The sequence below is a fragment of the Erinaceus europaeus genome, chromosome X, assembly GCF_950295315.1.
Source record: "Erinaceus europaeus chromosome X, mEriEur2.1, whole genome shotgun sequence".
Lineage (NCBI taxonomy): Eukaryota > Metazoa > Chordata > Mammalia > Eulipotyphla > Erinaceidae > Erinaceus > Erinaceus europaeus.
In genome coordinates this window covers 117,727,745-117,755,514 of record NC_080185.1, presented here as the reverse complement: position 1 = coordinate 117,755,514, position 27,770 = coordinate 117,727,745, and the positions used below count along the sequence as shown (strand labels likewise).

Here is a 27,770-nt window from a genome sequence, read left to right as displayed (position 1 = left end):
CTAATACCACTAGTTTTAAAAGTCTTCCAGAAGATTGAAGACACTGGAATACTCCCTGCCAGCTTCTATGAAGCCAACATCACTCTGATACCAAAAGCAGACAGGGACACAACCAAAAAAGAAAACTATAGACCAATATCTCTGATGAACATAGATGCTAAAATATTGAACAAAATTCTAGCCAACCGGATACAGCAGTATATCAAAAAGATTGTTCATCATGACCAAGTGGGGTTTATCCCAGGCATGCAAGGTTGGTTTAATATATGTAAACCAGGTGTGCCACTGCCTGGTCCCCCCCCCCATTTTTTATTTTGACAGGACAGAGAGAAATCAGTAGGGGTAAAGGGAGATAGATAGGAAGAGAGAAAAAGAGGCACCTGTTGCACTGCTTCACCACTTGTCAAGTTTCCCCCTGCAGGTGGGGACTGGAGGCTTTAACCCAGGTCTCTGCACATGTCAAGCATACCACTGCCCAGTTCCATGCGACTTGTGTTCCTTTTTTTTTTAATTTCTTTATTGGGGAATTAATGTTTTACATTCAACAGTAGATACAATAGTTTGTACATGCATAATATTCCCCAGTTTCCCATATAACAATACAACCCCCACTAGGTCCTCTGTCATCCTTCTTGGGCCCACCCACCCCAGAGTCTTTTACTTTGTTGCAATATGCCAATTCCAGTTCAGGTTCTACTTGTGTTTTTTTTTTTCTGATCTTGTTTTTCAACGTCTGCCTGAAAGTGAGATCATCCCATATTCATCCTTCCATTTCTGACTTATTTCACTTAACATGAATTTTTCAAGGTCTATCCAAGATCGGCTGAAAACAGTGAAGTCACCATTTTTTACAGCTGAGTAATATTCCACTGTGTATATAGACCACAACTTGCTCAGCCACTCATCTGTTGTTGGACACCTGAGTTGCTTCCAGGTTTTGGCTATTACAAATTGTGCTGCTAAGAACATATGTGTACACAGATCTTTTTGGATGGATATCTTAGGTTCCTTAGTATATATCCCCAGGAGAGGAATTGCAGGATCATAGGGTAGGTCCATTTCTAGCCTTCTGAGAGTTCTCCAGACTGTTCTCCACAGAGGTAGCACCAATTTACATTCCCACCAGCAGTGTAGGAGGGTTCCTTTGACCCCACACCCTCTCCAGCATTTGCTGCTGTTACCTTTTCTGATGTATGACATTCTCACAGGAGTGAAGTGGTATCTCCTTGTTGTCTTTATTTGCTGCCACTTGTGTTTCTTAGCAAATAGATATATGGGAGTCTTTCTGTGTTAGTAAAAAGAGTTTTTCAACCTTCCTCTGGTTGTAGGATTGTATGGATGTATCATAATTCATTCTTTCCAGTTGATGGGCACTATGGTTGTCCCTAATATTGTCCCATTATAAATCATATCATACTATGTTGTGAACAAAATCAACTTTATTATAACAAAACAGCTCAATACACACTAAGACCACTACAGAGCATTAACATTAGGATGTCGCTGTGATCTAGGTTGGGGTACCCCTTCTTCTTGGATTGCCAACCTTTCTAGGTCCAACTCAAGCTCATCCTGCTGCACCCCACAGTTTTCAACTGTCTGGCCCATAGTGAGCATTCCTTTCTTTTTTAATTTTTGTACTATGATTCTCACAGAACTTTGCTTGTGTTTCTGTCTATCCTTCAACTGTTCGATGTGAACCATGTGGCCCTGAGGCTGTGAGGGGTGCCTATACTGTCTGCATACCACATGGTGGTGAGCTCGGCTTTAGCAAGCAGAATGTGCTTGGCAAACATTAAGTGATTAACTGGTGTGAGTGAATGCTTCCCTTCCTCATGACTCAAGATTTTTCTAAACCTGAGAAGTACTTCAGAGAAGGGCTCTAGCCAGTTTTTCTCTCTAAATTATTGTAAAATCATAATCACGTTATGATTCATTGCAAGAAAAACAACCCAAACCCAATGAACTGAGTCCTCTTGGCATGCTTCTCATACAGAACAGGAAGCCTGATTTTCAGAAGGTGCCCAATATCTCAATTCACAGGCGCAAAATGAGAACTGAATGGCATCTGTAGTGGTGACACAGCCAACATATACGAGAAAGTTGCAAGGGGCATCTATGTGGGGGTAGACAGGAGCTCTCACACACTTTTAAGGGCAACTTGTACTGAGCATAATTCTCATAATCACATTTTAATTTTACTCTGTGATATGTTTTGGCACTCAATCTATTTTGAGAGTGGCCGTGCACTGAAGGCCTCTGAGGAGGTGACGTTTGAGCTGAAACCTGCTTGAAGAGTGAGCAAAAGAGTGCCCAGGCAGGGGAGCTTCTCCCAGGACGCTGCTGGCTACAGGCAGAGGTATGCACATGGAGAACTGGATTCCCATAGTAAATTGGATTCCAATATAACACCAACTGCAGGGTGCTGTGGCCTGGAAGGCAAAATCTATTAAAGTCCTGCAGCAGGGTGGGAGCCAGCAGTACAGGGCAGAAGCTGCATGCAGGAGGCCCCAGGTTTGGAGCCCAAGAAAACACATCCAGAGCAGGTCTGTGCTCTGTCCTGCCCCCTCCCCAAATATATATTTCTTAATTTTCCTCAACTGTTTAGCTCAATTATTCCAGATTCATCATTATCATAAAAAACTACTACCTATACTTAAGTTTCTAAAAAATATTTATTTGGGAGTTGGGAGGTAGTGCAGTGGGTTAAGAGCAGGTGGCATAGGGGGTCGGGCGGTGGCGCAGTGGGTTAAGCGCATGTGGCGCAGAGCACAGGGACCAGCGTAAGGATCCCGGTTCGAGCCCCCGGCTCCCCACCTGCAGGGGAGTCGCTTCACAGGTGGTGAAGCTGGTCTGCAGGTGTCTATCTTTCTCTCCCCTTCTCTGTCTTCCCCTCCTCTCTCCATTTCTCTCTGTCCTATCCAACAACGAATTGCATCAACAAGGGCAATAATAATAACCGCAACGAGGCTACAAGGGCAACAAACGGGGGGGGGGGAAGGCCTCCAGGAGCAGTGGATTCATGGTGCAGGCACTGAGCCCAGCAATAACCCTGGAGGAGGAAAAAAAAAAAAGAGCAGGTGGCACCAAGCCCAAGGACCGGTGTATGGATCCCGGTTCAAGCCCCCGGCTCCCCACCTGCAGGGGAGTTGCTTCACAGGCGGTGAGGCAGGTCTGCAGGTGTCTGTCTTTCTCTCCCCCTCTGTCTTCCCCTCCTCTCTCCATTTCTTTCTGTCCTATCAACAACAACGACATCAATAATAACTACAACATTAAAAACAAGGGCAACAAAAGTAATTAAATAAATATTTAATATATTTTTTAAATATTTATTTATTCCCTTTTGTTGCCCTTGTTGTTTTATATGTTGTAGTTATTATTGTTGTCGTTGTTGGATAGGACAGAGAGAAATGGAGAGAGGAAGATAAGACAGAGGAAGGAGAGAAAGATAGACATCTGCAGACCTGCTTCATCGCCTGTGAAGCGACTCCCCTGCAGGTGGGGAGCCGGGGGCTCAAACTGGAATCCTTACGCCAGTCTTTGCGCTTTGCGCCATGTGCACTTAACCCGCTGTGCTACTGCCCGACTCCCTACTTAAGTTTTTTTTAAGATGTATTTATTAGTGAGTGAGTGAGTGAGTGAGTGAGAGAGAAAACACCAGAGCATCACTCTAGCACATGTGAGTGCCAGGGTTTGAACCCGGTAGCTCCTGCCTGAGAGTACAACCCTATCCTCTGTACCACCTTCCGCACCACAAATGTTTTTGTTTTTTGTTTTTAATACTTTTCTTCTTTTAATTTATTTTACTACTCTAGATAGAATCAGAGAGAAACTGAGAGAGAAGGGCTAGACAGAGAGGAAGAGTGAGAGAGAGACCTGCAGCATTACTTCACCACTTGTGAAGCCCCCTGTCCTGGCAAGTGGGGACCAGGAGCTTGAACCCGAGTCCTTGAATAACTGTAATGCATATGTTCTACCAGGTGCACCAGGCTGGGAGTATGGATCAACCTGTCAACACCCATGTTCAGTGGGGAAGCAATTACAGAAGCCAGACTTTCCACCTTCAGCATCCCACAATGAACTTAGGTCCATACTCCCAAAGGGTTAAAGAATAGGAAAGCTAGGGAGTCGGGCGGTAGCGCAGTGGGTTAAGCGCAGGTAGTGCAAAGCACAAAGACCGGCATAAAGATCCCAGTTCAAGCCCCTGGCTCCCCACCTGCGGGGGGTGGGGGTGTCACTTCACAAGCAGTGAAGCAGGTCTGCAGGTGTCTCTCTTTCTCTCCCCCTCACTGTCTTTTCCTCCTCTCTCCATTTCTCTCTGTCCTACCTAACAATGACGACATCAGTAACAACAACAATAATAACTACAACAATAAAACAACAAGGGCAACAAAAGGGAATAAATAAATATTTTTTAAAAAAGAATAGGAAACATATCAGGGGATGGGATAGGATACAGAGTTCTGGTGGTGGGAATTGTGTGGAGTTGTACCCCTCTTATCCTATTATTTTTTCAGTGTTTCCTTTTTATAAATAAATAAAAAGAAAAGAGTTACTTGGAAGAAAATGCTTTACTGCTTGTTAAACCCACGAAGTATCCACCTTGTGTGTGTGTGTGTGTGTGTGTGTGTGTGTGTGTGTGTGTGTGTGAGTGATGGTTTCTATCATCATGGTATTAAGTCAACATTGTCATCAGTGCCATTTGTGGGTACTGGCTATGTGCCAGGCATTGTGTCTGCCCTCATATGGACCCTGAGAGCTAGGAACAGCATCTGTGTTGTGTTTCCATCTGGAAAACGGCATACATGTTTGTCCATGCACATAGGAAAAGGCGAGAAGGAGGTAGAGTATGTCAGATGTGGATTTATTTCTCTGGGTCATAGGATTACACAAGTAATTTGTATGTGTAGATTTCAGAACACTATTGCACCTTTTTAAAAATATATATGTATCTTACGTATTGCATATGAGAAAGTTTCACCTGAGGCAGAGAAACGGAGAGAGAGGTAGGCCAGAACATCACTCCTGTACATGTGAAACTAGGGATCAAACCTCAAGCATGAAAGTCTGATGCTCTACAAGCTGAGCAATTTCTTCAATTATAACTTTTCTTTTTTTTTAAATTTATTTATTTTCCCTTTTGTTGGCCTCGTTTTTTATTGTTGTTGTAATTATTATTGTTGTTATTGATGTTGTCGTTGTTAGATTAGACAGAGAGAAATAGAGAGAGGAGGGGAAGACAGAGAGGGGGAGAGAAAGACACCTACAGACCTGCTTCACTGTCTGTGAAGCAACTCCCCTGCAGGTGGGGAGCCAGGAACTCAAACTGGGATCCTTATGCCTGGTCCTTGCGCTTCACACCACGTGCGCTTAACCTGCTGCACTACTGCCCAACTCCTAGTTATAACTTTTCTATAAAAATATGTTTACTGGGGCTGGGAGGTGGTGCACCCAGCTGAGCACACATGTTACTATGTTCAAGGACCTAGGCCCAAGCCCTCCATCCCCACCTGCAGGGGGAAAGTTTCACCAATTATGAAGCAGTGCTATAGATGTCTTTCTTTCTCTATCTCCCCTCCCCTTTCAATTTCTCTCTGTCTCTATCCAAGAAATAAGTAATTTTTCAAAGTTAAAAAAATGTTTACTTGTGCGATTTTTTTAACCTTAAAATTTACTGGATATCTTATCCTTCTTTAGGAGACCCAGTGTCTTTTCATGAAAGTGGATTCAATGTGAAACAAGCTGCTAATTCTCTTTTCCCCTTCTTTGTCGGGTTTTTAATGTTTTACTGATAGTTTAGAACCAAACGAAGGGAAAATGTCATGTCTATCATTTTCAGACACCTGTATATTATATCTATCTGTCTGTCTGTCTGTCTCTCTCTCTCTTCACCAGATCACTGCCCACCTCTGGCTTATGGTGGTGTGGGGAATTGAACCTGAGACTTTGGAGCCTCAGGCATGAGTTTGTCTCTGCTTAACAATTATGCTGTCTCCCCCGCCCCCAAGTCTACCATTTTCAAGGTTATTTTTCCCCCTCTTTTAAATATTACTTTTAAATGTTAAATGTTACTTAGGTCATTGGCAGCTCACCGAGGGCAACTGCATTCCAGGAGATGGTTGGCACTATCTGGAGACATTTTTCATTTTCTCAAGTGGATGGGGGGTGGTGTTAGTGCTGTCCAGTGGATGGAGTTGAGGGGTGCCCAGGACAGTCCCCATAAGAGACTCAAGTAGCTCAAAATGCCCCTGGTGCCGAGGTGGAGAAGCCCTGCATGAAGACAGTGAGTCTTGAGATGACGCCCTAAGATTCCTTAAGCAGCTTCATGAGAACATCTAGCTGGGAGGCTCCCCTGGTACTGTGGCTAATGACCTGATGACAGAGGCAGCCTGTCTGAGATGAATCTGGAGCAGCTCTTTTTCTGGGTCTAAAAACTAGATGCGGACATCATCCTGTTTCATAAGACGGAAGTATCACTGGGAGCACAAAAAATCCTAACACAATAATGTAGGAGAAAGGGCTTTGTAAACTAGAAAGCACTAGGTACATGTGAATGTTATCATCATCATAGAATGCTAACAGTTTCGGTTTATCAGTGAAAACATAGTTAAAAGTTTCAACATAACTTAGGGGAAAATATATACCATAAAGTAAAAGTGCACAATAGTTTGCAGTGTCTCAATAAGTGCAGCAACCAAGTAAAAAGACCTAAAAAGAAGATGCCATAAAGCACTTAATCAAATAGTTTCTAAGTAAACTCAGTTTAAGTAAACTCAGTTTAAGTAAACTGAGATACCCTCCTCACATACTTCCTATTTCACTTCCCTCAATCACTAACTCAAAGTCCAACTGTGTCAGATAAAATAAGGACTACAAAAGCTGGGCAAGAGACATGCACACTTTAATAATGGCCCTTTTAGTCACTACCAGGCCACCCCATCATCCGGGGCCCTAGTCAGGGAATCCTGGGATTCCCACACAGATATGATGGGCCTAGACCTCTAACAGACCCCTCTCTCCACCATCACTGGTCATCTCCATCAGGAACAGCATCATAAACCCTCTTGTGGGCCTCTACAGGACCTTGGCCCTCAATGTAGAACAAGAATTGTCCCACTCTCTGAAGGGAGGCTGGGTCAACATACTCTGCCACTCAAGGAAGACAGGTCCTGAAATGAGTGCAGCCTAGAATGTTCCTAGCTATGACTATGGTATGTGAGTTCAGACCGACAGGATGCAGAGGTTACAAAGGCTCCTGTGATAAATATGAATAAGCATGGGTCCTAAGTCAGATCAATGAGGTTTATAGTTAATGGTATCACTCTCTACAGAAAAGGAGAATTCTGGTGGCCGACATTCCCCATCGAGACAGACATGCAGCTTTTTATCCCTTGGCATTTTCTTCCGTGGTCATCTACTTTGAACTGACACTTCCATCGGACTTACTGGTACACGCTGCTGTGTTTCTCAAAGACTAACTTCAGCCAATTGCCTTGAGACTTTATAGACCATGTCCCCTCGCCTGCAGGCTCTGCTCCAGAGGCAGAAAACTCCCCCTCCTTATTAGGTTATGCCCACAGAGGCATGAAGCGCCCCAAGAGGCAAGAGATGCCCACAGAGGCAGGAAACACCCTTTGAGGCAAGAGATGCCCCCAGAGGCATGAAGCGTTCCCAGAGGCAAGAAATGCCCTTTCGCCTGCTAGGCCTTGCCCTTTGAGACAAGAAATGTTCCCCTTGGCATCACACTGGTTATTGCTGCTCGCCTATTTTGTTTTCCATGTCTTATGCCAGTTCTTTTGAAAACGCCTGTACGATATAAGTTTCTGTTCACCCCACAATGGCCATTAGTTAAAAAGAAAGGGGGAATTGTTGGTATGCATGAGACCCCTTCTGTTTCATTTGGTTTAAATCCCTATATAGGCATATGGTTAAGCAGAAGCCAGGGGGAGGTGGCATACTACCCAACATTTGGGAACTACTCTCTACCCTGATCCAGCTTTCTGGTCCTATTCCCAATTCTGAAGCCATCTTCCCAGACAATACTCTCAGTCTACCTGCATGTTAGCTAGTGGGCTCAGGCAAAAATTAATAGTCTTAGGCCCCTTGGAATATACCTAAAGTAGACTTCTCAACTTCTTCTAACATGAAGACCCCAAATTTTACCTGCTATATTTTTACCTTTAGCTTCCTGATTATTAAACACTTCATTCTGCTTTATATCTTAATGCTTTTCAGCCACCAAGTTGCAGATGCTATCATGACACCAAATTGATGTCCCTGGGCATCACGCTTCACCAATGTGTTCTGCCTGGAACACTACTTCTTCAGAGCCCTGCCCCACTAGGGAAAGATAGAGGCTGGGGGTATGGATCAACCTGACAACGCCCATGTACAACAGAGAAGCAATTACAGACCTCTCACTTTCTGCATCCCATAATGATCCTGGTCCATATTCCCAGAGGGATAAAGAACAGGAAAGCTTCTAATGGAGGAGATAGGATATGGAACTCTGGTGGAGGGAATTACATGAAACTGTACCCCTCTTATTCTACAATCTTGTTAATCATTATTAAATCAATAAAAGTTGCCAAAAAAAGTTTCAACAGACCTTGACTTAACATCCTCCTGCCTGAATCAACATCAGTAATTTTTTTTAGTAATTTTAGTAATTTAGTAATTTATTTTTACTAAATTTTGAGAATGGGAACCAAGGAGTACCCTCTTATTCTTCTTGTCTCTTGTTTTAAGATCTGGCTAGGTAGTCTAATGATAAGCTCTGATGAGGGACTGCTAGAAAAGATTCTCAGCATTACCTGTTACACATCAGTGGCCACAGCAAGAGACACAGTCACCATGTGCCTCAGTTGCCTCCACCCAAACCCAAGCATTACAGAGTGACATTATTTAACATCTGAATGAGGACATTTTGGGGTAAATGTGGTGCTATCAATGTCAATGCTAGGACAGTGGACATACACCCCAACTGTACCCAACCAAACAGGGACATGAGGTCAATCTTGAAATAAGAGTATTAACAGTCTCTGCTTTACTAGCTTGTTGCAATGACTAAGTCTGCTAAAAGAGGCAAAGTACACAGTATACACTATTAAATGCCAGCTGTGATTTCCCTCCTTTCTCCTCCTTCCATTCATTCAGCAAGTACTTGGTGCCCTGGTGCAATGCTGGGTGCCAAGAACAGAACAGAATGTCAGATACACCCACTCCCTGTCCCCAGCGGGGAGCTTCCTCTAATTCCCCTGTGTCTGTTATAGTCCCAGGACTTTCCTTACACATACACAGTCATAACTCAGACAAAATAAAGTACAAAACCCAGTGAGTTCTTTTGGTCAAGAGCACCAGAAAATATACTAGGAGTGTAAGAGTTCAAAGTCCCATTTGCAAAAGTGGAAAAATGAAGAGCTTAACTAATTGTAAAGACGAAAGGATTTATGATTATCTCAAAAAAACCCATTCCAGAGCACTATTATAGACTCAGTAAAGTCAATTATCAATGTAGCTCACAAGTAGCACTAATTAGGAAGACTGTAACCTGGCCCATAATATCTGAAAGCAAGTGAAAGTATCTGCTTCCTTTCACTTCCACACATCTCCTATGTGCACAAGAATGCTGTGCAGCCTGGCCCCCAAGATAGCTTAACAGAACCCATACATTGTGAAAGCACTTACTCTGACATAATTACAGAATGAGATGCAGTTATGTCATTTGCCAAGAAACAAGCAGTTTGATTCAGTATGTGAACATTAGCTCTCTCTGAAAAGTCAATACTCATGGCAAGAGGCGGATGTTCCTTATCTTACACAACAGTTTACTGACTTCTAGAGGCTTGGGACTCCAACCCACAAGTTTTCTCTTCTCTTCTCCTCTCCACCTACCCCATTTCAGGAAATGGTCTCAATTACCCTCACCATAAATCCTCACACTCCAACAATTCCACACCCAACAACTGGGCCTTGCCTGTTCCTCCTCCTCACTCATGTTTGACCAGACACATTCTCAGGCTCCTTAGCGCCCATTTATGATGGGTCACAGAGAAGCCTCTTCCTCCTCCTCCTTCAGTGGAGAAGAAGAGCTAAAAAGCCAGTCAGGGCTCAAGGAGATAGCTCATTGCATCGAGTTATCCCTTGTGTGAGGTCCTAGGTTTAATCCTTGGCACTATGCATGAAGCAGTACCCTCTCTCCCTTTCTCATTAAACAAGCAAATAAACAAACAAACAAATAAATCTTTGATGCACCAGTAAAACACAAGAAAGATTTCATCACTGCAAATACAAAATACAGATCTCTGGAAAATATTCTTACAAATTATAAGCTGCAAGCACGTAATTCAGAACAAACCAAGGACACTGGTTTCTATTGTACTTAATACCTGCCTTAACTCAAAGAAGTTTAAATGATACTGGTTGCACAATATGCTCAGCTTGCAAAAACTCAACAAGTTGTATTCTAATGTACGTTTCATATATGTATACTTCATACAGGTTTTAAAAGTAGCTTACACCATATAAATTTATATAAAGCACAAGTTATTTTTCTGTTATTTCAAGGCTTCACCACTCCAGGCCAACTTTCCCAGACAGAAAGAGACAGAGGAAGAGAAAGAAAAGTACTATAACATCAAAGTTTTCCCCTCTGCGGTGGGAACTGAGTTCTCACCTGGGTTGTGAGCAAAACAAAGGAGGTACTTTCCAGGTAAGTTATCTTGTCAGTCCAAGTAAGTACATTTTACGTATTATCACTCACTTGACTGTTTTCCAAACTATAGTAATTTTAAGAAACATGGGTTTTAACTGCACAGGCCCACTTAAACATGAATTTTCTTATAAATAGATAATATAAACTTATGGAAGCATAAGTACAGTATTAATGTACTTTCTCTCCCTTATCATTTTCTTAATGATATTTTCTTTTTCTCTACTTTTATTATATATAGTCCATGTAAAGTACAAAATATGTGTTCACTGGGTCAAAGACCTAAATATTAGACCTAAAACTATAAAATACAGAGAAGAAAACATTGGTAAAGCATTGTAGGACTTTAACATCAAAGATGTACTTGCACCCTAGGGGTAGACAGCATAATGGCTATGCAAACAGACTCTCACGCCTGAGGCTCCAAAGTCCCAGGTTCAATTCTCCACACCACCATAAACCAGAGCTGAGCACTGTTCTGGTAAAAAAAAAAAAAAAAAAGATGTAATTGCAGACTCAACTCCATGGGCATGTGAAATGAAATCAAGAGTAAATAAATGGGACTGTATCAAACTAAAAGCCCTATATACATACAAAGCGAAGTATACAAAGATAAAAAGGAAACCCAGGTATTGGGAGAAGATATTTGCACATCACACATCTGGCAAGTGATTGATATCAAACATCTATAAAGAACTCATACAGCTCAACAAAAGAAAAAAAAATAACCCAGTAAAAAAGTGTGCCAAAGAACTAAACAGACCTTTATAAAGAAGAGATACAAATGGGTTACAGACGTGTGAAGAAATGTTCTGCTTCATTTACCATTAGAGAAATACAAATTAAAACTATATTGATACACCACCTCACATCTGTGAGAATGGCCTACATTAACAAAACAGGAAATGACAGGTGTTGGCAGAGTTGTGGAGAAGAAAGGACTCTACTACACTGCTGGTGGGAATGCAAACTGGTGGAGCCCTTTAGAAGACTGTATGGAGAGTTCTTAAGCAAAGAAAAATGGAAATATCATCAACAATGGTAGAGAATATTGTCCATCCTCCAAAGGGAGGATGGACAACATACTCCATGCTACACCTAAGGAAGATGGGTTCTGATATTGGGGCAGCTTGGAATGTTCCTACTCATAACCACAGAATGTGAGCTTAGATCTACAGGGATGCAGAGGTCACATAGGCTTCTAAGCTGAATATGGGCCCCAGATCACATCAAATCGATGGGGTTTATAGTCAACAATACTTATACCCCTTTCCCATATTAGGGAGCTACTCTCTTCCCTGATCCAGCTTTCTGTACATTTTCAAGCCATGATATCATCTCCCCAGACAGTAACTTGGATCCACCTGCATATCAGATTTCAGGCTCAGAGAAAAAAAAAAACTAGTATAGCTACAGGCCCTTTGACATAACTAAAATATGCCTACTAGCTATCTACAAAATGGAGGACCCCCCCCCAACACTTCATCTGCACTATTCCAGCCTTTAGGTACATGATTCTTCAAAAATTTGTTTGGCTTTGTATGTTAACTCTCTTTTCAGTCACCAGGTTCCAGATGCTAGCATGATGCCAACCAGACTTTCCTGGACAGAAAACACCACCAGTGTGTCCCGGAGCTCCGCCTCCCCAGAACCTCGCCCCACGAGGGAAATAGAAATGCAGGCTGGGAGTATGGATTGACCTATCAACACCCATGTTCAGTGGGGAAGCAATTACAGAAGCCAGACCTTCAACCTTCTGCATCCCACAATAACCTTGGGTCCATACTCCCAGAGGGATAAAGAATAGGAAAGCTCTCAGGGGAGGGGATGGGATACAGAGATCTGGTGGTAGGAACTGTGTGGAGTTGTACCCCTCTTATCCTATGGCTTTGGTAATGTCTCCTTTTTTAAATAAATAAAAAATTAAAAATTAAATAAAATAGAGATAGTTTTAAAAAATGGAAATACCATATGATCCAGCAATGCCACTCCTAGGTGTTTATCCAAAGGTCACGCAAGCACTAATTCGAAGGGACGTATGCACCCCTATGTTCATAGCTGCATTACTCACAATATCCAAAGAGTGGAAGCTGTCTGCCTATATGTTCATGACAGATGACTGGCTAACGAAGTGATGGGATACAAACCCTCTACCTGTGGAATACTACTCTGTAGTCAAAAAGATAATATTGTTTCCTTTGGGACAAAATGGATGTAACTAGCAAAGAAGAGGTGAAAGAGAACTACCATTGGTTTCATTCATTTGTGCAAACTAGTGAACTGAAATACATGAACTTGCAAAAAAAAAAAAGAAAGAAAGAAAGAAAAAAGGAGGAGGAAGAGGTGAAGAAGTAGGAGAGAAAAAAACAGAGGTGAACAACTGTTTCAAAGACTTTGTGAGAGCTATGATGGTTCTCATTGGAAGGGTGGGGGAGCACAGAACTTTGGTGGTTGATGTGCTTTGGAACTATACCTTATAATCTTATAAATCACTATTAATCAGAAGTTAAAAAAATGATTTGAAAAAATATGTGTTTGTTAACTATGCTATAATTAATGGAACTATCAGTAAAAACTAACTGTCAGTAGTTAAGTTTATTAAAGATAGAAAGAGTGGGAGAGAGACATAGAGAAAGGACAGATAACACAGCATCACTCATGGAGCTCACCCAGTGCTAGCCATAGTGTTCCCTTGTGGGGCCAGGGCTTGAACCCAGAGCCCTGCACATAGCAATATGCATGCTTTTCCAGGTGAGTTATTTCCCAACTCCAGTAGTCCATTTTCTGATGTCAAAAGTTATACCTGGGAGCAGGCAGTTAGCACAGTGGTAACACAGAGAATTTGCAGGTGAGAGGTCCCAGGTTCAATACCCAACACTACTTATAGCCAGACCTGAGCAGTTCTTTAATCCCTCCCTCCTAATATATATATGGACTTTTCACTGTCAAAGGGTCAACAACCATAAGCCCAAAATTGGTGGGTTTTTTTAAAGATTTTATTTATTTATTAATGAGAAAGATAGGAGGAGAGCGAGAAAGAGCCAGACATTACTCTGGTACATGTGCTGCCAGGGACTGAACTCGAGACCTCATGTTTGAGAGTTCAATGCTTTATCTACTACGCCATCTCCCAGATCAATAAGCCTCACATTGTTCAAGACTCAACTTTATTTTTAATGTACGGATTACCACCTATTAAAAGGCCAGCATTTATCTAACTGTAGTAAGAGTGCAGATCATGAGATAATCCTCTCAATTTTTTTTTTTGCCTCCAAGGTTATTGCTGAGGCTGATGCCTGCACTATGAATCCACTGCTCCTGGAGACCATTTTTCCCATTTTGTTGCCCTTGCTGTGATGTTATTGTTGCCATTGCTGTTGTTGTTGTTGTTGGGTAGGACAGAGAAATAGAGAGGAGGGGAAGACAGAGGGAGGAAAGAAAGATAGACACCTGAAGACCTGCTTCACCTCTTGTGAAGCGACCCCCTGCAGGTGGGGAGCCGGGGCTCGAACTGGAATCCTTATGCTGGTCCTTGCCCTTCGCACCATGTGTGCTTAACCCACTGTGCTACTGCCCGGCCCCTTCTTCTCAATTTTTTTAAACTGTACAACACTAGGCCCAAAGTTGGTCTCTAGAATGTACTCACCTTGTTTAACTGGAGCTTTAAACCTATAGATCTGCAATTCCCTATCTAACCTTCCCCCCAAACCCTGACAACCAGGACATGGAAACAACCTAAATGTCTATTGATGGGTGAATGTTAAAGAATACATGGCAGGGCTGGGGAGAGAGCATAATGGTTCTGCAAAAGACTTTCATGCCTGAGGCTCCAAGGTCCCAGGTTCAATCCCCAGCACCACCATAAACCAGAGATGAGCAGTGCTCTGGTCTTTCTCTTGGTGTCTCTGCATTTTAATATCTCTTTATTTAAAATAAATAAAATATTTTTAAAAGAATATGTGATACACACAGGTAGTCCTCACTTTATAACTGGGAAATGATTCATCAATAAACAAGGAATTGCTCCATACTGGTATTTCAGGCACAGTGCACTGTACTAGTAGTGGATTTCTCAATAATCTTTAGTTTTAATGCCACTTTCACATCATCCACAGCACTTAAACACATTTTTAAATGTGTATTCAGTAGTGTGCTATTGTACTGTAATAAAAAAAATAGAGGAAGTAGACTGTAATATGGGGTACACAGTAAAGTACAAATAAGCAGATGAAAAGCAACTGACTGCAAGAGCTAGACCGAAACTGAGAATTGTCATGCAAGGTGACATGCTTGAAGTGGAGCCACTGCACTGCCATTTTCCATGAGCGGAGTTCTCAGAAATCACCACAACAGGGACTCACCAGAGCCAGTCAGAACATAAGCAGATAATCAATAAATGGGCCACGATAGAGAACTAGCTATAGATGCAATGGAATTACTAGTCAGTCTTTTAAAAAAGTAACCCTGCCATATGCTCACCAGTGAAACAGAATGTAAGAGTACATGATACCCAGTAAATCTAACTACTACTCTGAGAAATTAGTGCAGTGATGAGTATTTGTGCAGATACTATGTACAAATGTACTCAACAACCAGATTCTCATCTTGCTGCAGAACATTTTCTACTGCAGGTTTTTTTTTTTTTTAAAAAAAGGCCTTTTAAACACTGAAGATCCAAACAAAAAAATGCACAGATATGGAGGCAATTCAGCAGGTAGAACACATGCTTTGCATGTGTAAGACCCTGGATTCCATCCCCACAATCACATATATAGAGAGCAGTGCTCTAGTCCGTCTTGTCTGTTTCTTTCTCTTTCATAAAATAATAAAGAAATAAAATAAAAACAGACAGAGACACAGGAGGTTACACAGTGGCTAGGCAATGGACTCACAGACACGAGGTCCTCAGTTTGATCTCCAATATCCCATGCACCAGAGTCATGGTCTGATGTGTCTCCCCACAGGTAAATAAATATTTTCTTTGATAGGACAGAGAGAAATTGAGAGGGATGGGGGAATACAGAGTGAGAGAGAGGGATACTTGACAATAAGTAAATCTTTAAGAAAAAATATAGATTTGGGAGCCATAACAGATCTAGAACCCCTGTGAGCCTTCACATAACCATCTCTAAAATGGGGATAAAATTATCCACTCCCCCAAATTGGTGTAAGATGGGAATGAGTTGGGAAACAGCCACCACAGAGCCCTACTTAGACACTGTCCTCACCCCTGCTCCCTGGACTAGGTTTTCACCGGTTGGAAGACAGTTTAGAGAAAACAGACCAAGGGAAGTGGGGCTAAGCCCCCACAGGTAAACCCTCCACGGCCCTCAGGAGAACAAACCACTGAGAGCAGCAGGGAGGGAAAAATTATTACCCAGCATACTTGGTGATAAATCATACAGTTTTGGATTCTGAACAGAGGGAGACCCACTTTCCAAGATAAGAGGGTTTTCCCATTTTTCTTGGCAGGAAGTGGGGACAGGCAGAAGAGGAAGAAGGCCTTGGTAAAGGAACGGACATTTGTTTTAAGCAAGTCACATTCAAGACAGGTGGTTTTCATTTTCAGAACAAAACTGGTGCTTCAAATCAGTTTGAGAGTTACTCAGGATACTGGCTATGGACCTGCCAGGGAGGGAAGCGGGGCCCTGGGGTCTGGAGAATAGGAGAGCAAGAGAGGAAGAAAGAGGAATGGGGACACAGAAAAGATGGCAGTGTCTTTATCAGTGTGCAGTCATGAACTGCAGTCTCTGTAAGAGTCATCCACTATATCATTGAAAGCCATTATTCATTCTGTGAATATCTGCTGAGCAGCTACTATGTGTCTAGAACTGAGTCAGGACATTGTGGCACAGTGAAAGATGGTAAACAAGTTTTCTATCAGCACCAGGGCTGAAACTCTAGCAACTGCCAAGTTGTGGGACCTGCCAGTTGTGATATAAGTGCTCTGGGAAATCAGACATGGTGATGTGACAGGAAGAAAAGAAACTTGGGATGGAGAAGCCTCTTCAGATGAGATGGTTCAAGAGAGCTCCCTGAGTAACACCTGGATACAGGGGGAGCACGTCAGCCAAGAAAGAGTCACAGAAAGTGGGCTCCTGGGAGGGGGTGCTGCAAATATCTGGCATGCAGCAGGAAGGCTCGGAGCTGGGGCTGCCCGGGTACTGGTGTGGCCAAAGGTGGTACCAAGTAGGAGGTGAGCACGAGGAGACACAGTCCAGCACAGGGAAGAAAGCGCTTCAACAAGCAAAGCTACCGAAGGCTGCGATATTGTGACCCAGGATTTCAATGACTGGTTAAAAGTTATTCTTAAATTATTGCACACAAAACAGTGTGTGGATGACAGATGTCTCCCAAGTCCATGATGGAAATTAGTACCACACAGTGAGACAGGTTTGAGCCCCAGAGAGGCCACCTGGAGAGACTATGGCACTGGGGGGACATTTCGGCGCTACGGTGTCTCAGCCTTTCCCTGTCCCTCTTTCTCTAGCTGAACAATTTGGCCTGGAGCAGTGAAGCCCTGGTGACAATGACAACAAAAAGGAATGAGCACTGTATTAGAGCTCACTGATACAATTACTGAGGAGTGCTGCCAGCTACTGACAACCAATGTGAGCCTAAATATGAGGTGAAATATAAGGAATTCAAGGGGGGAAGAGGTGGGAGCAACTGTGACTGACAAGAGAGCACTATTATTAGCAATTAACTCACAGTTGGCAAATATGAAGCACATAGTGAAGCTAATGAACAAGACAGGCTCAGGAAAGTTCCCAAAACACATATGCACATGACAGGGAAAGGCAGCTGAGAGCAAGCAGGCCGACGTGCATGGCAGCTGGCTGAATCTACATGCAGCTTCACTGAAACAACCCAATGGAAAGCCACTATGGCTGTGTCTGACACTGACTTCTGAATCATAAATCGGATGAATTCCTGAGCCAGAGTTCCTATCAAGATTCATCTTTCTTTTTTCTCTCTTGTACCACTGTATTCAGAATGTGGAAGCTCAAAGCTGAACCAGAAATGGCTCCTCAGTCTATGGCCATACCACCTGGAGCAGGTCCCACCTCATTTGGTCTCAGAAGAAACAACACTTGGGTTCCCACTCGCCCTGTAGGACTTGCAGGCAGCCTCCTAACTGGAGTCTCTATCCCCTACAATCATGAACTCCAAGTTACCTGTGAGACATAAGCATAGCCCACTTGTGCCTTCTCCCTAGGACCTCCATTTCATGGGAGAGTGACCTGGTCATGATGAAAAGAGCAACCTGGGGCCACAGACTCGAGCCAGGCCAACTAGCTGAGCCCAAAATGAAACCTATGACACCAACCAAACAAGCCGGGAGCAGTAAGGCAGACAGTGTCCCAGGGCACAGCACTACGGGAGGAGCAGGGTAAGGCGAGCAAGCACTCATTGCCAATTAAGCACCACACAAGTACCTGTGCTTTCACTCCAGCAGTCCTGAGCCGCAGTGATGCTGATTTCCAGATGAGAAAAAAAGGCCAGATTTTTGTTAGTGACACAAGGCTGAGGGAGGACTTGAACCTTGCCTGCCACCACTGGCATCTGGAGGGTGCTCTGAGCAGAACCTGACCAATTTCTATATGCTACCTCCTGTCTCATCCTTATCTCCTTCCTTCCCAGCACAGGAAAACTGGATTCCACAGCTGATTCTGTCTCAAACTGCCAGTGGCCTCAGAAATGTTACCTGATCCCAATCCCTGACAAGGACCCCTGACAGACAAAAGGGCTGCCTGCAGGGAAGGGGGCTTGACTGGCTGAGGCTGTCTGTGTGGGGTATCCCTTGGGGCGGGAGGACTCTTCTACAGCTGTCTGAGCAAGAAAAAAAGCCATCACACAGATTTCAGGGATGTTCACAATCTTTAGAGATGCTACTACAAAAGGGGATCAGAAAGAAAGAAAGAAAGAAAGAAAGAAAGAAAGAAAGAAAGAAAGAAAGAAACAGAGAGAGAGAGAGGGAGAGAGAGAGAGAGAGAAAGAAAGAAAGAAAGAAATGGAGGGAGGGAGGGAGGGAGGGAGGGAGGAAGGAAGGAAGGAAGGAAGGAAGGAAGGAAGGAAGGAAGGAAAAAAAAGATACTTCTGTCACAGGAGTGGCGGGGGGGGGGGGGGGCAGAAAATCCCTCCCACCATAAACAAGAAACCAAGTGGAAGTGGTGCTGCTCTTCACCTTAGGAAAGACAGAACTGGGATCAAATTCCCCATCCTGCCTCCCTCCCAGTCCACCAAGTCCTGGAGCAACAGGCTGGAGAAGATGCGGACATAATAACAATCAAACCAGATGTCCGGCCTACTTACAATCTCAGGCGCCTCTGCGGCTCCCGGGGCTTTGGCTGTGGCGAGCTCCATTCTGTGGAGTATGAAATGGTGATTTCAGGCTGACTGTGTCTGAAGTCTGAACTCAGGGCAGGAGTGTGAGCCGTGCTCACTGCTGAGAACTGCAAGTCTCTCTGATTCACTTGGCAGCAGAATTATTCTAAGCATCCTGTCCCATACCCAACCCGCCTGCCCCTCCCACCACACACGCACACACTGGGTGGTTTTTTTTTTTCTTTCTTTCTTTCTTTCAATTCTCTGCACTTATTTCTGTAACAAATCAAGTGGAACTCTTTTTTTTTTTTTTTTTTTTTGAAATGAAGCCAATCTCTGGCACTTGAGAGTGTGGAACGTTTCTGACTGAAGAGGAAGAGGAAGGAGAGTCACCTTAATTAAGCAAAAGTTATAACTAACATAGAAGAGAGTTGGAGAACCACAAAGTCTGCAGTAACAGCAAAATGGAGATTATTTGAGACAGCTGAAACACTTCACCCAGCCTCCAGGAGGGGACATGCGCGGGGAAACAAAGGGCATATGGTGTTTGCTTTCTTCAACATCCGTTCTCACCATTAAGGGCTGCACCAGCAAACTCTCATTACTTACACGAGGGCAAGTCTCACTCCAAAACAGACTCAAGAATATAGTCCATACATAAATAAATGGCTCTACCAAAGCAGAGGCCTTTCCTGACTATTTTTTTATTAAACATAAAGCAAAATATAATAACTTCCAAAATAGCTGGCAGAATGGCTGGCTTAGTGAAGCATGAATTATACTTGAAAGAAAGTCCATTTTTGTTCATTTCAATTTTACACAATACAGACATATTCAGGATAAGTCTTCCCATAACGCTGAGGAGAGATTCCAAGGGGCTAAAGTAATAATTAGATATGAATAGTCTTCTATTATTTACTGCTAGTCATATATTTAATATGTCTAGCTTAAAACAAACAGGTTTTCCTAACATGATGGGATCTTTTATTTCCCACATATGTTAATGCTATCACCATCCCCACCACTACCCATTCAAGCTTTGCAAAGAAAACTTCCACACACCACCTGAGCAGCATTGAACCCACTGCTATTACTCACAGAGCCGCCCCCCACCCCAGCAGAGCTGTCTCCCTTTCTCCTTCCCCAGCAGATCAGGCTCAGTGCCCACCCAGCCATTCCCTGCAGAGCCCATGCTCAGCACTAGAGGCAGCCTAATTAATTCTGGACCAATCACTGGCTCTCATGGGCAACAGGAACTAAGCTCATCCAACCAGCTCATGGGCAAAGATTCCTCCTACACAGCAGTTGTGAACAAGACTGCAGGGGCCCTACTGCCCATGGATGCCATGCTCCAGTCAACCACCTGACAACCACAGAGAAACCAGCCCTTGAATGATGCCAGCAACTGGCAACTACTGGTAGAATGATGCTGTGGAAAGAGAGAGAAAGAGCTCTGATGTCACCTTGAGCAACTAATCACATTGCCCTTGGGGCCCACCCTGCCTCCAGCCCCCCAATTAGGTGAGGGAGCAAATATCTAGGTTAAGATGGACTTCTGGCAGGAATGGGCTGGACAGTAGCTGGATAGCCAAGAGCAAGAGTCTGTGACCTGACAAACAGGCTCCTTAAGGTAAATAATACAGCCCCAGAAAACATTCCTCTGAATGTTCAAGAGAAAGGAGAAATTACAAAGGAAAGTGGTTTCCTAGGGCTGGGTATGGGATTGGAACGGATTTTCTTTTAATTTCTTTACTAGGGGATTAATGGTTTACAGTTGACAATAAAATTCAGTAGTTTGTACATGTATAACATTTCCACATAGCAATACAACCCTCACTAGGTCCTCCTCTGCTGTCATGTTCTAAGACCTGAATCCTTCCCCCACCCAGTCTTTCACTTTAGTGCAATACACCAGGCATAGATTCTTTTGGGGGTGGTGGGCAGGTTTATTGGGGTGGGTAGGTTGTGGTAATGGTCATACAACTATATGCTAAAATCCACTGTGTGGCACACTTCAAATTATGTGGTATGTAGATGAGATGCCGATAAAGTTGTTTTTGAAGAAGCTGCGTTTGAGCAGATGCTCAGTCCATCAAAACCACAGACTGAAGGAACTTATTCCTCCATCCATATCTGATCAGCTCTGGAACCTGGGAGCTTGCAGTGCAAGTCCCCTATATTACTACTGTGCTATTCACCTCAGCCCTAAAATTGCTTCCCACTCCAAAAGATTGTTGTTTCTTTCATGGAAGAGAGAGGCAGAGAGGCCAGAGCACTGCTCCAGTATATGTGGTGCCAGGGACTGAACCTGTGCCTTTCTACCAGCCAAGCCATTTCCCTGGCCCACATTCCTGCTTAAAATCCTTCAATGCACCCTGGTTACCTCTATGGTCTGAAGACCCTACAAAGGTATGCAAGATCCCTGTCACCTCCAACTTCACTCAGTTCCCCTAAATCACTGGCAAGGCTGCCTTCCATATGCTCATCAAACCTTCCCCTCATACATCTGCTCACACTACAGCCTCTTCCTCAGCACTTGGACAAGCCTCTCCACCTGATCACATGGTCAGGCTATCCTATCCCAGGCTCATACATCCTCTCCCTTTGTGTTCCTTTGTGCACCACAGTGGGTGGACAAGTGTGTTTCTGAGTCTTCCTCTCCCACCAGGTCCCCTTGACCAGCACTAGGGAGATGGCAGAGACCCAAAAAAATGCCCACTGGACATCTAGTTCTCTTTTCAGGAAGCTTCGCCTGCAAGTTAGTTTTGTCATCAAGGTCGGGGGTAGGACAGGCCAGGATTTCAAGTGGCTCTAACCCACACTCACCATAGGGACTTCAGGTTCGGCAAGAGACACAGGTTCCGTGACATGTAAATGGATCCTGCCAGAGGCCAGCACTTGTGCACTTCTGGGTCTCTGCTCCAACCTCCCTGGTGCAGAAGGTGACAGTGGCATAGTGCATCTTCCTTTGCATAAGTTTCAGAAAAAGCAAGATCCAACTTCCTTGTGTGAGGAGTTTCCCATACTCTTTTAACCATTAAGCTAAGGAGCTGGGGTACAGAAAGTCACAACTGTGACAAGAATGGGAAACACTTGGCTTTGAGGAAAGATATTTTAAAAGGGATACAATAGATTGAGTCTTATCTCAATCTCCACCCAGCCTCTAATCTTCCTGCATGACCTCAGGGGAACAGATTATCAGTGAGATTTAAGAAATGTTAAAACAGTCAGTGGCTGGAAAGTCTCAGTTGAAAGAAAGAAAGAAAGAAAGAAAGAAAGAAAGAAAGAAAGAAAGAAAGAAAGAAAGAAAGAAAGAAAGAAAGGAAGGAAGGAAGGAAGGAATAGAACAACTGGGAGCCCTACCACCACTGTGGGACTGGTGCTTTATCCCAAAGAAATCAGCAAGCCTTCCTTCATTGTCCCAGGAATCTCAACACCACCAGAAATGAAACCTCAAACCCAGGCGACTTGGAAAGAGCTGAATTAACACTTGAAATTTCATTTGCAATGGTAATTTCAACCCTACCTTCTAACTCTGACTCCTCTTTTCCTTATTTGGGCCCTGGTTCCTCCTCCAGCCTTCACAGACTTTATCTAATGCTAAGCAGATCAACAAAAACAAAGTAACCATTAAGTACTCTCCTTTTTCACTTTGCACTCTGCTTTAAACCAGCCAAAATGGACTGGTCAGTTCCCTCAGGGTAGGGATGACAGGACAGTTAAGACTCAACTTGTAGGACAAAGGGAGTGGGGGGCTTCTAACCTATCTTAGGTCAAGCAATAACTTCTTAGGAAATCAGAAAGTTTATCTGAAACATCTAACTCTGATCCCACAGTAAAGTTTTTGAACTTGTCTTTACCTAATCCTCCCCCACCTCCCAAAAGCTGGCAAATTATCAACTCATTTCAGTAGATACTTCTTCCTTCCTTCCTTCCTTCCTTCCTTCCTTCCTTCCTTCCTTCCTTCCTTCCTTCCTTCCTTCCTTTCATTTTTTCCCCAAACACATACCTGGCCTGAGCCCTACTGACTCTTAATTCAATCCATTTGCTGTGGGGAGTTATCTGTTTTTTCATCTCCCTCAAGTGACTCAAATAGTCAACCTGGCCCTAAGGCTGGGTGGAAAGGAGTCCCTAATCCTTACACCTGGGAGCATGTTAGACTGTATGTAGACTCTCAGCCTCTCCACACCACCTGCCCCTAACCCAGACCTCCAGAATTTAAATCTACATTTTAACAAGATCCCCTGGGGAATCTCATGGTATATTACAGTTTGAGAAGCCATCATCGGGCTTCAGAATCCCCTAGGTTGTGTTGTTTCCCCTTCACAAGAGGGAGAAGTGGCAGTGGGAGGTGGTCACCAGCAGACTTCACATTCCAAAAATTTTCGATGGACAACAGGGCCAAATCCTGCTTCCTCCCTCACCAACTTCCCAGAAACTCTGAGGAGTCAGATGAAATGTAAAGGGAGTCAAAGACTAGACACAGCCTGGTTTTTAAATTAAAGTAATACATTTTTCCGTTTTTGCTGACAGCAGCAACGCTTGCATTACTGCGCATGACTAAAGCTGCTAGCCACCTTCGACTCATATCTTTAAAGCAGCAGAGCCTGCAAAGTCTGTTAGTACTAAAGAGCTATATGGGGTATGAAAATGTGCCAGAATAAATAATTCTTGAAACTAATGAGAAGTGCTAATTACACCTATTCTTAAAAATCAATATACTTTCAGAAAAAAATTTAAAAATTGATAGGTTGGGAGTCAGGCAGTAGCTCAGTAGGTTAAGCACTTAATGGCACAAAGCACAAGAACCCGTGTAAGGATCCCGGTTTGAGCCCCTGGCTCCCCACCTGCAGGGGGGTCACTTCACAAGCGGTGAAGCAGGTCTGCAGGTGTCTGTCTTTCTCTCCCCCTCTGTCTCCCCTTCTCTCGAGTTCTCTCTGTCCTATCCAACAACAATATGAATGGCCCCCAGGCCCCACCTGTAGGGGAATGCTTCACAAGCAATGAAGCAAGACTGCAGGTGTCTTTCTCCCTCTCAATTTCTCTATTTCAATCAAAAAGAAAAAGAAAAAGAAACGAAAAGAAAAAAAAGAAGAAGAAAAAGTCCACTAGGAGCCTTGGATTCATGGTGCAGCCAGAGAGCCCCTGTGATAAACTTGGTGGAGAAAACTAAAAAAAAAAAAAAAAAAAAAAAAAAGCTTTACTGTGTCCTAATACCCAGTTCAGCCCAAACTGCCAACAGGTTCTTAGAACCTGACAGAAGTAGTAGGTGTAACTTAGAAAGGAAGAGAAAGGGGGACTGGGAAGTGAGGCACCAGGTTAAGCACACATAGTACAAAGCACAATGACCTGGGCAAGGATCCTAGTTCGAGCCCCCAGCTCCCAACATGTGTGTGTGTATTGGGGGGGGGGGTCCGCTTCACAAGCAAGTCTGTATCTATCTCCTTCCCTATCTCCCCATCTCTCTCAATTTCTCTCTGCCCTATCCAATAAAATGGGGAAAAATGGCCACCAGGAGCAGTGGATTCGTAGTGCCAGCACTGAGCCTCAGCAATAACCCTGGTGGCAAAAAAAAAAAAAAATTTAAAGAAGTTGAAAAATACTACCATGATGCCAACCTGTCTTCCCTGGGCAGACGACCTCACCAGTGAGTCCTGGAACCCCCATCTCCCCAGAGCCCTACCCAACTAAGGAAAGGTAGAACCCTACCAGACTAGGGAAAGGTAGAGGGGGTATGGATCAACCTGTCAGTGACCAGGTGGTGGGAGCTGTATGAATTTTACCCCTCTTATCCCACAATCTTTTTAAAAAATTTTTTTATTATTTATTTTCCCTTTTGTTGCCCCTGTTGTTTTTTTATTGTTGTTGTAGTTATTATTATTGTTGTTGTTGTTGTTGATGTTGTCGTTGTTAGATAGGGCAGAGAAATGGAGAGAGGAGGGGAAGACAGAGGGGGGAGAAAAAGAGAGACACCTGCAGACCTGCTTCACTGACTGTGAAGCGAATCCCTGCAGGTGGGGAGCCAGGGGCTCGAACCGGGATCCTTACACTTGTCCTTGAGCTTCGCACCACATGTGCTTAACCTGCTATGCTACCGCCCAACCCCTTCTTATCCCACAATCTTGTCAACCATTATTAAATCACTAATAAAGAAAAAAGAAGTTAAAAAATAAGAAAACACAAAACAGAACTTGGACTGAGTTTGGTGTCTTGCACCTAAGTAAAAGACTCTGGGGTGGGATGGAGGGTTCAGGTCCTGGAACATGATGGCAGAGGAGGACCTAGAGGGAGTTGAATTGTTATGTGGAAAACTGGGAAATGTTGCATATGAACAAACTGCTGTATTTCACTGTTGACTGTAAACCATTAATGCTCCCTCCAACAAACGGGGGGGGGGGGGGAGAATGACAGAGAAGGCAGGGACACAGTTAGAGAACTAACAGTCAACCTATATCTGTATTCTTGGGAGAACTACTGCTGTTTCCAGTGGAGGGAATGGGGACACAGAACTGTGGTGGTGGGAATGGTGTGGAATTATATACTTGTTATCTTATAATTTTGTAAATCAATATTAAATTACTAATAAAAAAAATACAACTTCTCAAGAAGCACAGACCTTGTTAAAGCTATTCCTAAAATGTCCCATAAGGCCTTTTGGCTGCTACTGCTTCTCCTGGTCAGAAGCATCTCAGAAGAAATGTTCCAGATACCCGCCATGGCTACTTCTCCTGAAAACTGAACACATGTGACTCTGCTAGCAGGAATACCAAAGGAGACCACCTGGGACCACAACAAGACAGGTCTAGAATGACTACAGGAACCCACCAAATCACCGGTGAGTGCAAACACACATTGCTGGTGCCAGAGAGGAACCTAGGGAGAGACTAAGTGGCTGGTAACAGTCCGGCGGTTTATCAGTTGAGACACAACTTCCAGTCTGTTCCACCAACAAGGGGACAGCTGAAGGGAGGAGAGGACTCCCCAGAGACCCACCAAGTGCAACTCTGAGTCTCCATTGCTAATGCGCTCAGAATCTGGAGCAGTGGCAAGGAGGGACACCAGGGGACAAAGATCTAACCAGGAAACACAGGAGAAGACCTATACCTTGGTGGCATAGCTGTGGGGCTGTGAAAGTCTCTTTGCACAACCACTGGATTATCTCTGCCACACCCTGCCTTATCTCTTGGTCAGGAGCCAGTGATTAAGTTAAGAAGCCTACTTACAGTTTAGAAGCCCTCAGGCTCCCATAGCCTACAGAGAAGAAAAAAAAAAAAGAGGCTTTTAAATAACCTGAGCTCCAGCTCAGGGATTAAAATACTATTGAAACAACTGTTAACTTCCACCACTGTGGACCCGTTAATTAGCTTACTTAGACACAAGTCAATCCAGGCAATAGTGATCAGTAATTTGAAAAGTACTGAGAGAGGGAACTCATAACATAATATATATAAAATGGGTAAACCAACAAGAAGAAATATTGGAGAAACTAACCAGGACAACAGTCCAGCTAAAAGTCCTCCAAAGACTGAAGCACAAAATAATGGGGTCAACATCCAAACATTAGCTAAGGAAACAATCACAGGAGTGAGTAAAGAGTTTGAAAGAATTGTAGTGAGAAATACAGGACCAACAAATGAGACTCTGGAAGAAAACACTAACTATCTCAAGGTTATTAGAGAGCTGAAAGCTGAAATAGCTGAGCTAAGAACACAACTAGCTGAACAAGCTAAAACAGTATCAGAACAGGACAACAAAATAGATGAATTCCATAAAACAGTAGAGGGCAGAGAGAATAGAATCAATGAGGCTGAAGACAGAATCAGCAAGATCGAGGACAAATTAGAGACAACTGAAAAAGAAGTAAGAGATCTCAAAAAGAGATTAAGAGATGCTGAAAACAACAACAGAGACCTATGGGATGACTTCAAAAGAAACAATATACGCATTATTGGCTTATAAAGGAAGAAAGACAGGGAGAGGAAGAAAGCATTGTTCAGGCCATAATAGCTGAAAACTTCTCTAGTCTTGACAACATCAAAGACATAAAGATTCAAGAAGCTCAGAGGGTCCCAAACAGAATTAACCCAGACTTAAAGACACCAAGACACATCATATTTAGAATGGAAAGGAATAAGGATAAAGAAAGGATCCTCAAGGCTGCAAGAGAAAAACTAAGAGTCACCTACAGAGGAAAACCCATAAGATTAGCAGCTGACTTCATTATACAAACACTACAGGCCAGAAGAGAATGGCAAGATATCTATCGAGTGCTCAATGAGAAAGGCTTTCAACCAAGAATACTATATCCTGCTAGACTGTCATTCAGACTAGATGGAGGCATCAAAACCTTCTCAGACAAGCAACAGTTGAAGGAATCAACTATCACCAAGCCTGCCCTGAAAGAAGTTCTGAAAGGTCTTCTATTAACAGTCAGACCATCATAAATAGGACATATATCAAAACACTCTAAAACTCAACAAGAATGGTGTTGAAATATCTTCAATCTTTGATATCAATAAATGTCAATGGCATGAATTCACCTATTAAAAGACAAAGAGTAGGAAGATGGATCAGAAAACACAACCCAACAATATGCTGTCTACAGGAAACCCACCTAACTCAACAAGACAAACACAGACTTAAAGTGAAAGGATGGAAAACTATCATACAAGCCAATGGCCCACAAAAAGGGCAGGAACAGCTATTCTCAGATCTGACATGATAGACTTTA

General features: G+C 43.4%; 1 protein-coding gene across 3 annotated transcripts in view; it reads right to left on the bottom strand.

Annotated features, from left to right (window-relative positions):
* The window catches only part of SH3KBP1 (SH3 domain containing kinase binding protein 1), a 447,635-nt gene that overhangs the window by 305,018 nt on the left and 114,847 nt on the right, over positions 1–27,770 (bottom strand). The window contains exon 1 of one of the 3 annotated variants that reach the window (XM_007538858.3): positions 19,028–19,182. The exons of the other annotated variants lie outside the window; for them this stretch is intronic. Within the exon in view, the coding sequence (XP_007538920.1) occupies positions 19,028–19,078 (51 nt within the window). The 5' untranslated portion in view covers positions 19,079–19,182. Of the gene's footprint in view, positions 1–19,027; positions 19,183–27,770 lie in introns of those variants that run through there. 3 annotated transcript variants of the gene reach the window in all.